Source organism: Manis javanica, chromosome 2 (assembly GCF_040802235.1).
Source record: "Manis javanica isolate MJ-LG chromosome 2, MJ_LKY, whole genome shotgun sequence".
Taxonomy (NCBI): Eukaryota; Metazoa; Chordata; class Mammalia; order Pholidota; family Manidae; genus Manis; species Manis javanica.
In genome coordinates, this window is record NC_133157.1 from 20,811,725 (window position 1) to 20,825,223 (window position 13,499).

The window sequence follows — 13,499 nt, forward strand, 5'->3', positions numbered from 1 at the left end:
GCAGCACTTGCTTAGTGTGGTTTGGTGTCCAAGCTGCTTTTTGACTGGTCTGTGATCAACAGAAATTGAGAGAAAGTGTTTAGAAACTTCTACACCAACTTACCATTGCCATGTCACCCAAGCACACGATCAGTAATTTACTTTTATTGTGGTTCACCAAAGTATCAGTCCACGATAGATTGGAAAATCTTACAGAACTGATCCTCGGACACAGATAGTTTGGAAAATATTGATCTACAGAGTTCAACTAGAGGCTGGCAGAGGTAAAACAATCATCTGAAGTTTATAGAACCACAAAAACAACCAGTATTCCATTTCTAGCAAAACAGCAGATTAGATGTCTGGGGAAACCTGCCCAGTACAGAACATCTATATTGCTAGAGAAAAAAAGTTTATACTATATATTGAATTGATTGAACCAATAATAGATTTACATAGTTCAAATTACTAAAAATATTAAGAAGTTCACATAAAAGCAGACTCCCTGTCACCCATCTGCCTCGTTTCCTACTACCACCTCTCCAAGCATTATTACTTTATCTTTCTAGAAATTAAAAAAAAAATGCATATACAAGCTAAAACACACACACAATTCTTACATAATATGTGTAATTTTCTCCCCTCCATTTCAATACAAGCGCATTAAAAGCATGCTTTTAAATACTTAAAAAAAAACAAAACAGTGACTGAACTGTGAGGAAAGCCTTCCTGGGCACATATGAGGATACTCCTCTGTGTTAGTGAGTGCGGGAGCCGATGCTTGCCCAAGGGCCATCTGTTGGTCCCTGATGTTCCAGACATGGAGACAAGCCTGACACAAGAATGATGACACAAAACTGCTCCGCAAAACCTTGCATAAATATGGAATCCCCTAAGGCAAATGCAGCCGACATTTTTTTGTATGTTGTTGAGGGGGGGGTTACTTTTATAATGCATAACATAAAGTCCCATATACGTACACAGCTCAATGGAGTTCCTCAAAATGAAACAACAATGTAAGCAATACCCAGAAAAGAGAGTATCACCAGAACCCCAGAAGTCCCCGCATGTCACCTTCTGCTTACTACCCTCCCCTCAAGGTAACCACTTATCCAGACTACTAATACCACAGACTCATTTTGCTGGTTTTAAAATTTTGAGGAGGAATCTCAAAGGATGTGCTCTTTTATGTCAAGCTTCTTTTACTTCTCATCATGTTTGTGAGAGCCTATCTTGCCATTACATTTAGTTATAGTTCACTCATTCTCAATATAGCGTATTCCTTGTACTAATATACCATGCTTTATTTATCTATTTTCTATTGATGGGCTTTTGGGTGGTTTCCAGTTTTTGGCTCTATCTGCTACAAATAGTCTGTAGCTTTGTCTCTGTCATTATAAAAGCATCAAAAATGCTGTCTTGCCCCCTTCCACTCCTCAAGACTTTTTTTGGACAAGATGAAGAAAGAGGGACCTGATTTACTTTCCCACTGAAACAAACAAAAAAATCAGAAAAAATATAGGTAACAACGATTTTTAAGATACTGGCCATGAGACAAAGAGTTCTTTTATTCCTTGATTCCTGAGGACAGAAAACAAATTTGGTGAGTCCCCCAATTGCCCAGCTCACTGCTCTGAGACAATTTCCAGATGAACTAATGGTTTTTAACATTTAATAGACATTATACCCACAGGCAGAAATCACAACTTAATGGACCAGTTGCAAAGCCTAGGAATCTGCATTTTTATAAGCATCCCAAATGATTCTGATGCAGGTTAGCAGCGTACCACTCTTGAAGACACACTACAAGTAGACTATAAATTCTCCAAGGTCTGGCTGAACAATGATATATAATATGTTCTCAACTTTTAAAAATGTTTAATTTATGAAGAGTAAATAAACAGTTGGCTATACAGAGCTCAGAATGTAGAGAGAAAAATACAGAGCCATCCACTGTTTGGTTAACTACATAAGCTCATCCAGGTAGAGCATGCCATTAGCAGGTGGCCACAAATCAATGTAACTAGTATTATAAAACTAGTAATGCATGACAGAGACTAAGAGTGAGTAAGCAGAGAAGCAGAAAGATAGCCAGGAACAAAGTAAAAGCACACAATGGTTTATCTGGCTAGGCTGTCCCTTTACGAAGGGGTTCAAAAAAGAACTTTCAATGCTGCCAAGAGGTCAAGATAAGAACTAATATGTCAGCAAGACAGTGGATTTGGTGACCCCAGAGCATTCTGGGTAGGGCTAGTTAGGTCAACATCAGCCAGTAAGTACATGAATGGGAGGTATAAACAGGAACCCTGTTTTCTCATGAACCCTGACAATAAGTAAAAGGGCCAAAAAGTAACTAGATGGAGAACGATTTTTCAGTTTAATTTTTAATTATTTTTAATTTTTAATTCTTGAGCGCAAATGCTAAGGGGAAAGAGCTAATCAAAGGGTAAAGAGAGAGAAAATACAAAATAATTAATGGCACAGTAGGATGTATAGTGGGAAGAGTCAAGGCAATCTGATAAGGAGGAGGGTAGGATGGTGAAGATTTCGAAGAGGCTCTGCCAGTAATGGATGACAGAGCTGAACACAGAAATAACCTACTGACAGATACCACGGTCGGCTTAGCTGAGATGTGAGACCACGAATGTACAGTAGTCCTAATCCACACTGCTATGTAAGATGAGAAGCTATGAATTATGAGATGGATTCAGGATACAGGGCAGAGGGATATGGGGAGGCAAGTGGCAGGATAATGAAGTGACAAACTGGGTTCTGGGCTATATGGACAATTAAATGAAGCCAACAAATAACAGACGGAGGCCACAACTGTGGACAAATAGCCTAGGGCAGTTGTTCTCAACCTTGACTGCACACAAAAATCACTGGGGGTGTTTTTTTCTTTTTTTAAATCCTGACATGCAGAGATTTGAAGCAGAATCTCTAGGGCTGAGACCCAGGCAGCTGTATTGTTTTAAAGCCCTCCAGTGACTCCAGAGTGCGCTTGAAGTTCAGAACCACAAACCTATGAAGTAAGAATAGAAGAGGGCTGAGGTGGAAACAGAGCAGCAGTTACGGGGGTGGGGGTGGGGGGCTGAAACAAAGAGCCCGTGAAGAAGCGGTACAAGTGGTGTAAGAATTGGTTGGAATTTCCAAAGAGGAGTAGGGACTCTCTCCATGATCATCTGAATGTTCCCAATCACCGGAGACTTGAAGATGCACAGCAACTGGGGAAATTCCCGTACAAATACCCTATCCTTACGGATTCCGGGGTTATTTTTAGGTTCTCTCTGGCGGTATACAGCATTCTGGTTTAATAGCCTGGGATGCAGGCGGACTGCCTCGGTTTCTATACCAGCTTCACAGCTAACCAGCCGTGTATGCTTGAGCAAGTAAGTTCTTTATCTCAGGTTTTTTAAAAAGTGTGGACAAAAGTACCTATCTCGTAGAGTAGCTAGTTGTGAGAAACAGATGAGACTGAGCCACAATATAAACATTTAATGATAGCTATTATTAGTAATTAAAAAAAACCTCTGCTAATTTTAAGGACATTTTCCACCAAACGTACTTCTTTGAATTACCACAGTTCTGATAAGAGAGTTAGACATGTCAAACACTGATGAGACTTATACACCAAAATGGCAGGACTGGAAATTCATATATTTAAAGATTTGTTCACATATATTTATATATATTAGGCCATTATGTTTTTTTGAAATATAAAATAACTCTTGCACATTAAGAAACATTAGGGGGAGAAAGGGGAATTATGAAAAGTCTCAAAGCATGGTTAAAACAGAGTAAGTCAAAACATGGCACAGAACACATTTAATGCAAAGTTTAAATTATACCCATTACCTAAGCTAAAATGGTATTTAAAGTTAAAATTACACCCAATATTTAGGAACCAATTTAAAGTTCTACAGACATCATCCCAAAGTGTAAAAATGCAAGTATGAGAGTCAAGAACATTAATACCACAAACTAGTTCCTGCTGAACATGGCTTTGTTAACTGTTTTTTTGAGCTCTCCTTTTACACTACTAGGCAGGTTCTCTGTGGGGTAGAGGCCCTGCATAGTCCTAGCTTCTTTCAATTCCTCTATCCTCAGCGCCTGACTCAAAACAGTGGATTCCATAGCCACAGGAACGTTCCTTCACTTGGCTCTGCTGGAGGAAGAGGCTGCCACCTCAGAGCTGAATGGCCAGGGAAAGATACAATACACAAAATAACTACTGGTTACTATGTAATCCAAGCACCATTACCTTCTACTATGAAGACATTTTGAGAGATTCCAGAATAGACCCTATCCTGTTTTGTTGACCATGAAATCACCATGCCTAGCACAGTCCCCAGCACAAAGGCTGCAAGGCAGCCTTCCCACCTCTGTCCAGGCCAGAAAGAAGGCCCCTTCCTACAACCCCTAACATCTGGAATGCACCCCATCAGTGGCAGCATGCTCCAGGCATCAGGACCAACAGAGCCATAATTAAGGATTTTAATAATATTCTTGGTTGTCTTGACACAGAATCTTCTTTCCATAAATCCTTTTGATTTTCAGAAATTTGATTTGGTTCTATTTTCAGGAAAGCATTGGGTATAAAAGGAATGGATCTCCTGTACAGCTAGTCAACGGTTTTGATTTCATTTTTAAAGAATAAAATGATCCTGAAACATAAGGGGGCAATTCTGGGGAGAAAGAAAGCACACTAAAATTTCAGTATGTGTCATTTTTCCCGAGGAATTATTTCTAAATTTAAATTTAAATTAGGAGCTGGAGTCGTTCTCTATCCAAAAATAATCGCATTCGTGTAATTAAGGCATGTCACCTTCAAGAACAGGGAGGGGGAGGTGCTCTCAGCGAGCTGCTGCAGGGCTGTACCTGCCGGCAGCTGGGACAGGGAACAGGAGGGCTGGTACCATGTGGGATGCTTTCTTAGAGTAACTTAAGTCCAAAAGGCCGTGAGGGATGAATCACAGGCCAAAGAGAGAGGCCTTCAGGGTCTTGCTTTCCACTGTGAGCTACAAGGACATCTATCCAAATAACACTTCAAAGAACTCCAAGCGATGGTGAGAAATAATCAGGAGTTCTGCTGGACATCAGACCTGCTTTTTAGCCTGATGCATCCCAACTGCCCTTCTGCAGAAGGGTTTTCAACTTTTGAGCAGATGCGGTGGCCCTTATTTTATACCCGGATGATTTTTATCTTCTAACATCTCAGTCCCTAAAATCGCGTCCTTTTCATCATTTTAGTTTTATTGTTCTGTCCTTCCAACCTTGTAGCTCCCCGCCCCCCCCTTTCTCTCTCTCTCAACAGCTTTTGATTTAACGGTTTGTACCCCTTTTAAATGATCTTACAGTTTTGTATTTTAATTTAGTTTTGAACAGGAGGGAAGCCTGGTAGGAGAGTAAACTCCCGGGAGGGAGGGCGTGTGTGCTCTTCCCCTTTGGTCTGGGGGCAGCCTCCTCAGCAGCCTTAATCACCACTATGCCTCCCAGCACCAGGCACCAGCTTCTCACCAAGGCTTCTTAAGAAGAACAGAGATTCCTTGGGGGCAAAGTTCACCTTCCTTAACAGCCCCAGATAGTGCCGTTTGAATAGTTCAGCTGTGTGAGTCAGTTGCACCAACTTACTCAACTCTAGGAATTTATCTCTTCTGCTCCATGCCACCAAGCTTGTTAATATTTCATGTAAAATTAGGTCGACAGTTATATCAGCAGGTCCCCTACTTCACATAGTCCATGATGGCAATTTCTAATGATTAAAGGCTTCTGTTGTGGTGCTTACTCATATTTGTGCCCCGGAACACTGTTACTGTAAACTTATGATCAGTATGTGTCATGGCTAATGTTACTTGTATATAACACTCATCTTTTCAAAATTGGCCCTGCATCAAAATGAGCTTCATCAGCAACACAAAGCATACCTTCAGGTGCAACCTTAACTCTGCAGGCACAAGATTCCCCAGAGAACACATAATAACCAAGTCTGGATTAGCTTTACAGGAAAACACAAACTATTTCCATGAGACAGTGGACATACACTACAGAATACAAAAGATTCCATAACCACAGAAAACAAATAGGAAGTTTTTATTAATTTTGCCTGCCCCCAACCTGCAAAAAAAAAAACCCCAACAAACAAAAACCCCAGCTCACTAACCCTTTGGTGACAAGTTAGCCCCCTGTGTGCAGGGGGTGGGAGGGGAATGGATATAGCATGGTATTCTGCTAATAACAACTAAGTAAGAAATGTGCCCAGCAGAAGATGCAGTCCCAGCTTAGTGTTCAAACACACCTGAGACCCTCAAACATACCATAAATTCAAAAATTCAGTTTTCACATCAAAAGGAAACTACAGGGACTGTCTTCGGTCAGCTTCTACACAATTCCCTAAAACTACCCTTTAAAAGTTGGATGTAATGTTTAAATTAAACTATTTTGTTTATAAAATAAAATTCTGATGATGGGTGGAAAAGGAAGTAGGGGACACTTGCTATGCTTTTCATGGCAACCAACTCAGGATAGCACTGGCTTGCATACCCTAGAGAACAGGTCTAAGTATAAGAATTGCTGTTGGTAAGATGGGCAGTCCCTTTGGAAAATTGAGGGGTGGAATTCAGATTTGTAGGTAAACATGTTATTGCTAGAGTCCTGTTTCTATTTTAATCTGCAATTAGTTGGAAATAGCAAGGTGAAGATTCCCTTTTCCAGTAAGTTTCATTAAAGTTCACGGCCACTGAAACCATCCCAAATTTTGACCACCTACGTCCAATCACAATGGCCAAATGACACCAAATTAAGGAATGAGCAAAATCCACCATTACCACTGGAAAGAATTCAAAGATCATTCAATAGGCAATAAATGAGTGCCTAGTAGACACTGGAGCTACAATAGTAAATAAGAAACTATCCCTACCCTCAACGGCATACAATCCAATTGGGAAAAGAGACAGATGGAAACCCACACTTACAGTTTAGATAGGTAGATTCAAGGTACTACAAAAGGATATAAGAGGGGCATTTAATCCAGTAGGGAGCTAAGGCAGGAATGAGTAGAAGTTAAACAAAAAGGAAAGGAGGGAGGAAGGGAGAGAGGAGGGAAAGAAAAGAGAAAGGAAAAGAAAGAATGCTAAAGAAAGTACATTGCAAATTCAGTGGAATGCCAGCAATTCAACGTTGCTGAGGAAATAGGTATGGGGGATGGCTCAGCTCCTAAAGAACTATGCCTGTCTTGTTAAAAAGTTTGCATTTTAACCTGAAGGCAATGGGAAACCACAGTAAGATTTTAAGCACATGATTAGTGCTCCAGTAGGATAAGGGTATACAGTAAGAAACAAAATAGAAAGACAGCAAGGTTGTAGGTAGAGATACCAGTGAATAGAGATAGTTTCAATAATGTAGGGTAGGGATAAGGCGCACTGAACTAATTATGTAGGAAAAGGGAGGGACAATGAATCAGTGGATATTAACACCCAACGAATATTCATTAACCACATGAATATTAATACTGAATTACAACGTTCATTTTGCTGTTCAAAGCTATCACACTATAGTCCACTTCGGTATCTCCCCAGGCTCGGGTTAAAGGGGCTCCGTTGCCACATTCACCCAAAAGTGGTTCTGGCAGCAATACCCCCAACTGATCAACACCTGACCAAAGTCCAAGTGCGCCCCCAGAACAAACCCAGAAAAAGAGCTCTCAATATTCATTCCACTAACGTCCAGAATTCCTATGTATTAACGAATTTAAGGCAAATCACACTATCTAAAAACAGTATTTGAAATGTTAACATTTACATTAAAAAGTTTCAGACAAGTAGTTAATCAGTTACCCAGATAGAATGACTACTTAAACTCCATTCAAAAGCTAGGCAGCAGGACTTAAAGTTGCTATACTTGAAAAATTAGAAAAAGCAGAATTAGCTTGGGGAAAATAAAAACCCTCCAGGAGAAGGACCTCTGCTTTACTAGAGGGTAGTTAATATTTACAATTCAAGAATTATTTCCATCTGGCATCTCCAGTCAATTAATAGGAAAGCTAAAGCCTAACACTAAACATGAAGACATTATGTACAGAGGAGAAAAAATACAATCCAAGGAGGGGGGGAATGGAGAAGAGAGAGAAGAGAAAAAGAATGCAGATGGAGGGGAAAAGGCCATGGTGTCTTCCTTAAATTAGATACCCTTATCATCTGGAAATACGGCTCACAACGGCCCCAAAGAGAAGAAAACAACTTGTTTCAGACTTTTATATGGTTTCACTGCAGTTTCCAAGATATCAAATCACACTAGCTCTCAAAAAAAAAAAAAGAAAGAAAAAACACATATACATCACTTAAACAGCTCTGCCTACTGAGGCCATACTCATTAGCTATTTTTAGGAAATAAAAAATTTGGGACTAAGAGCCTTGAATTTCAAATGCTCTAATCTGAATGTATCTTTAACATTATAGGTGGAAATCTGACAAGTGTCTGCCTTCCGACAATTGTTTGCCATCTCAAATATAAATATAAATATAAATATAAATAAATATAAAATGACTAAGTATCAGTTCAATATTACAACTGGAATGGAGCAAAGCAGTAGGTAGATACCAGTGAGTAGAGACAGTTTCAAAATTTTGAAAATAGTTCATAAATTATCTCCATTTTTTAAAGCTGCAGGCTTATAAGAACTATAAGATGTTTGTGAAATCATAATAATTTCACTGAATATGAATTGTTCTTTGTATTAATCACACACTCAGCTCCATTTAATACAGGCCAATACTTTTTATCTCATTTTAAGAAGATACAACACAACACTGAATCTAAATTAACTAGATCTCATTACACACTGTATTAAATGTAAAAAAAAGTTTTTAAAAAAGTCTTGTAGTTCTTCTCAGTTTTACAATATCTGTATTATTTAAACATTTTTAACAAATAGGATTCCACAGATTATACTTCGTATTCTTACAACTAGATATGAAGTCATGTAAATTCCTGAAAAAAGTCTCTATTTCCACCAGCTGCAAGCACAAGGTTTTAAGAAAGTAGCAGTATCTGCTTCTTTTAATTTTATGCTTCCCTCTCTTTCAACAAGGATTTGAGAGATAGAACATGTGTTCAGAAAATATATTCTTCAATGAAATACAGAACATTTAGCACAGTATTTTAACCCAAATTGTTGCCAATGCTCTTTAACTTTGCTTGTCAAAATGTTGAGGTATCAAATTTGCAATTTTACTAAATATGGTAGAGAAAGGGAGAGCGGAATTTGAAAAAATCTTAATTCTCTGCTTGAAAACAACTCATATTAAACTAGGAAGTATCTTTACTTCAATAAGAAGGGAATCAAGTCAAACATGCAAATAATTTTGAAGGTGGGACCAGAAGAAAGGGACTTACCCAAAAAGGGGCAAGATCTAATTTATAAATAAAATAAGCTGTCAAATATTTGCTTTATGTTCAGTTACCCATTTCAGAAAGGTATTCATAAAATTCCTTTAACTAGCTAGTCATTGTATTACAAATTAACTGCATTTTCTTTATTCTATTTTTCACATAACTTTTCAGGATCCTGCTACTGTCAAAAAAAAAAAAGGTAACTTTGTGGGGCATTAGGAAATAAACACAAAGCCTCTACAGTATCTCAACTAAGCTAAATGCACTATTCTCAAAACTCTGCTGCTGATCATTAAGCACAAAATAAGTAACTTAATATTGAAATTGTTTGAAGTCTAAGAATATAAACAGTCCCAGATGGTTATTCAGAATATTAGGCTATATCATTAGTGTTAATTTTAATTAAGCAAGTGTGATTTTTATCATTACATATCTATAAAATAGAGGGAAAGGGTTATATCTTGATCCTATGTTGAAAGAAGTCAATTTTCTCCAAATTGAGCTGTAAATTTAACGATTCCAATTTTAAAACTAAAACAAGATTACTTAAGAGTCTGGAAAAAGATTCTAAAGTTCATCTTTAAGTAAAAATGTATAAAAGGCCAAAAAAAAAAAAGTTTGCAAAAGAATGAGAGGCTTGCCTCACCAGTAATAAGGTAATAAAACTTCACTAATTGAAACAGTTGATATTGGTACAAGAATTAATATATCAATGAGACATCATTGGACATCTTGACACATACCCAAGTATACAGAAGAATTTAGTCCATAATACAGTATTTTGAAATTGGAATAATCAAGTAATCATTCAGTAAATGATTTGGGGACAAGCAGCTAATTATTTAGGTGAACCTAAGATCTCAACATATAACAAAGTAAAATATTGAGTACATTAAAGAGTAAAATGTAAAAACAAACCAACAACCTCAGAAAAGAAAAGAAAAAAAATACTAGAGAAAAACAGATGCTGGCTATATAATTGGGGGAAATGGAGAAGATACCAAAATTGTAAGAGTCTGGGGAAAAAAGACTCGACTGCCTAAAACACACAGACACATGCTTTTCTCCATGTTAAATGTATGTACAAAGTTTAAAGACAGAAAACAAGCTGGGAATAATTTGCAACACATCACAGAAAGAATAATCTTCATACCAAAGATTAATGCAGCAACAGATTGCAGCACAAAGAATTATGAGTACTGAAATTTACAACTGTATGCAACCAGCATATAATATATGGAAGTATTCAATGGAACCAGTAATTAAAGTAATGAAAATTAAAAAATAGAAAACAGTTACAAGCCTGATACTTAGTAAGGGGAAATAGGAACCACCATACAATCTTACTACGAATAGATACAACCTTCCTATAGGGCAACATGTATCAAAATTTAAAACGTTCAACACTATTGGCCGGTAAGTCCTCTTTCAAAAATGTAAACCAAGGGAATCATCTCTCAAAGATGTATGCCTATGAATTCATCACAGTGTCGTTTGTAATCTTAAATCTTAAAGAAGACCTAAACGCTCATCAATAACAACAATACATACCATAAACGAAAATGCTACCCATCTTAAAACGATGTAGAGACCATACAACTGTTGACATAAAAAAAATGGTCATTGACATTTTACATGGAAGCTCCTTGTGAGCAGGGGCAAGCCCTGGAATGTTTTATTCTTCAGTCTTAATTCCAACACCTAGAACAGTACCTGTATAAAAGAGCTCCCCAGAAAGAAAATCTACTTATTGAATAGATTAATTTTAAAAGCAGGTTACAGAACAATAATCATAATATGGTCCCTTTCTTTCTCCTTCCCTTCTCCCCCAACCCCACACAAACAAGAAGGAAATTTAATTGGAAAGATAATCACAAAAGGTCGAAAAGGTCATGCAGTTCTTGTGTGTTTAACTACCCTCTCTGTATTGTCTAACTTCTTTATATAGTAAAGCATTTTTTATGTTGGAAAAAGTAACCAAACTGTTTATTAAAAACTCATATATTTAAAATGAACTCCAGAATGTCAGTGACCACAGCTCATGAACTCCACACACTCAGATCAACAATATCTGGCAGTACGTTTTCTTTCATCTTTAAAGAAATACCAGTATGCCTTGTACAATGTAGCACCTTTCTCCAGTACCAGGAAATACCACACTACACTAATAAACTGCAACATTTCCAAAAGGAAAAGCACACATTTTCTATAGTAAAAAGGGAAAAATTAAAAAAGAAATCGTTTCTTAAAAGTCCTCCCCTCCCCTCTAGGGACATATACCCTATTCTAGTAGGTGGTAAAGTTTACTATGTACAATTGTGTTTTTTTTTTTTCAGGCTAAAAAGCCAGTGAATCCTTATCAGTAATGTGCTTTATGCAATTCTTTCATTTCTTTACACAGATGGATTTCATTTTAGATACTGAAACAAATATCAAAACTAGCCACATACCCTGTCATTATGCATTTCATCACACTAACTTTTTATTCACAGACTTAATCAAATAACCTTAGTCGGATTTTTATTGTCTGTCTTACCCTTCCAAAATATAAGATCTATGAAGACAGGAATTCTGTCCTGCTCACCACAATGTCCCTAGTGAATGGCACCTAGTAGGCCTCAAGAGTATTTGTTAATAATGAAAAGGTGTGTGGGGTGGGGGTTTGAGATCAATCTAAACAGGACAATAACGAACTGGAAAAAAGGAAAGAAAACCTGAAAATGCACAAGCTGACCTGACTCAAAACCATAAGGTCAGCACAGAGGTTTGGTGCACATTTTTCTAGGGGCACAGGTGCTTCACACCTACCTAGGGGCATAGAGCTCTATCAGGAAGAAGAAAATCAACAAGGAAGTCTCCAGGTAGCTGTGTGCAGCTCCCAGAGGAGTAGAAATGATCATCACCGTAATAGAAATGTGGCCCAGGTGCAGAAAACACACACACACACTGTACACCATACATGCTGGCTCAAATGAAAAAATCGCACGAATCCCCAAGACAATCAAACCAAGCAAGCCAATCTTCCTCCCGACAAGAAGACCACAGTCTCTCTTCCGCCGCTGTGCAGTCGTCTGCAGTCCAGCAACCCCCTCTCCTCTCCTCTCCACTTCCCTCCCAAGACCACTGCCCCAGGGGTCCAAGGAGAGAAAACGAGGGGCACAGTCTGAAAATGGGCTTTCTCCATCCGCAGCCGAGCCCAATCCCCTCCAAGGCGCAATCCGTGCTCCGTCGCCTGTCCCCCAGGCCCGGACCCCGGCCACGGGCTCCTCAAGCTGCCCCTCACTCACGCGTAGATGATGGCCATGAAATGCATCAGCCACAGCACCACGAAGAGGACGAACCCAAAGACGGCCATTCCCTCCAGGGCCAGGTCCAGCAGCGCCATCCCCCGGCCCGGCCGGGCCCGCTCCGGCTGCCGCCGCGGACCGCGCTCCCGCTGGAGGGTGGGCGCCCGGCGTCGGGGCGCAGGAGGGGAGAAGAGGGTGGGGAGAGGAAGGGGCGGACGGGGGTGGGGGCGGAAGGGGCGGGCAGGCCTGCGCGCCCCGCCCGCGCGCTGCCCTGGCGCGCTCGCGGCTGCAGGCGCGCTGGTGGCCGGGCTCCGTGGTCAGGGTGACCGCAGCGCCCCACTCTGGGCCGTCTCTACCCGCCCGCGGACGCCGGCCGGGCCCTACGCGCCTGCGCCCCCGCCGCCTCCGCCCCGCTACCGGGCTCCGGGCCGCGCAGCTCCGCACCCTGCTTCGCCGCCGCAACCCCGCGCACTAATCGAAACCGGCGGCTAGCGCCCGACTCCCCGGCGCGCCCGGCCCGCCCCCGCCTCCGGAACGGCGGCGCCCGCCCTCCCGGGGGCGGAGCGCGCCGCTCCTCCCCGCCCACCCTGCCGCCCTCGCTCCCGCTGCGTCACCGCCGAGAGCGCGCCCCCGGAAGGCTTCGGCGGGACGCAGGCCCTGCTTTTCACTTGGCTGCGGTCTCCGCCGCAGCTGCCGGCCTAGGTTCCCCGGGCGGCCTCCCTCGGCGGTGGCGGAGGAGCGTGACCCTGTGTCTTAACTCCGAGGCTGCTTTCCTTCTGTCCCGCTGTACTGTTCCAGGCCACCCCAGGAAAAAACCCGGAGTTCCCTGCAGCCGCCCGAGTTACC

The 13,499-nt window shown here is 40.7% G+C and overlaps 1 protein-coding gene across 1 annotated transcript in view; it reads right to left on the minus strand.

Moving 5' to 3' along the window:
- Nucleotides 1-13,137, minus strand: part of UGCG (UDP-glucose ceramide glucosyltransferase) — a 30,920-nt gene extending 17,783 nt beyond the window's left edge. The window contains exon 1 of the mRNA XM_017660475.3: nucleotides 12,654-13,137. Within this exon, the coding sequence (XP_017515964.1) occupies nucleotides 12,654-12,751 (98 nt within the window). The 5' untranslated portion in view covers nucleotides 12,752-13,137. The remainder of the gene's footprint in view (nucleotides 1-12,653) is intronic.
- Nucleotides 13,138-13,499: the final 362 nt, after the last annotated feature.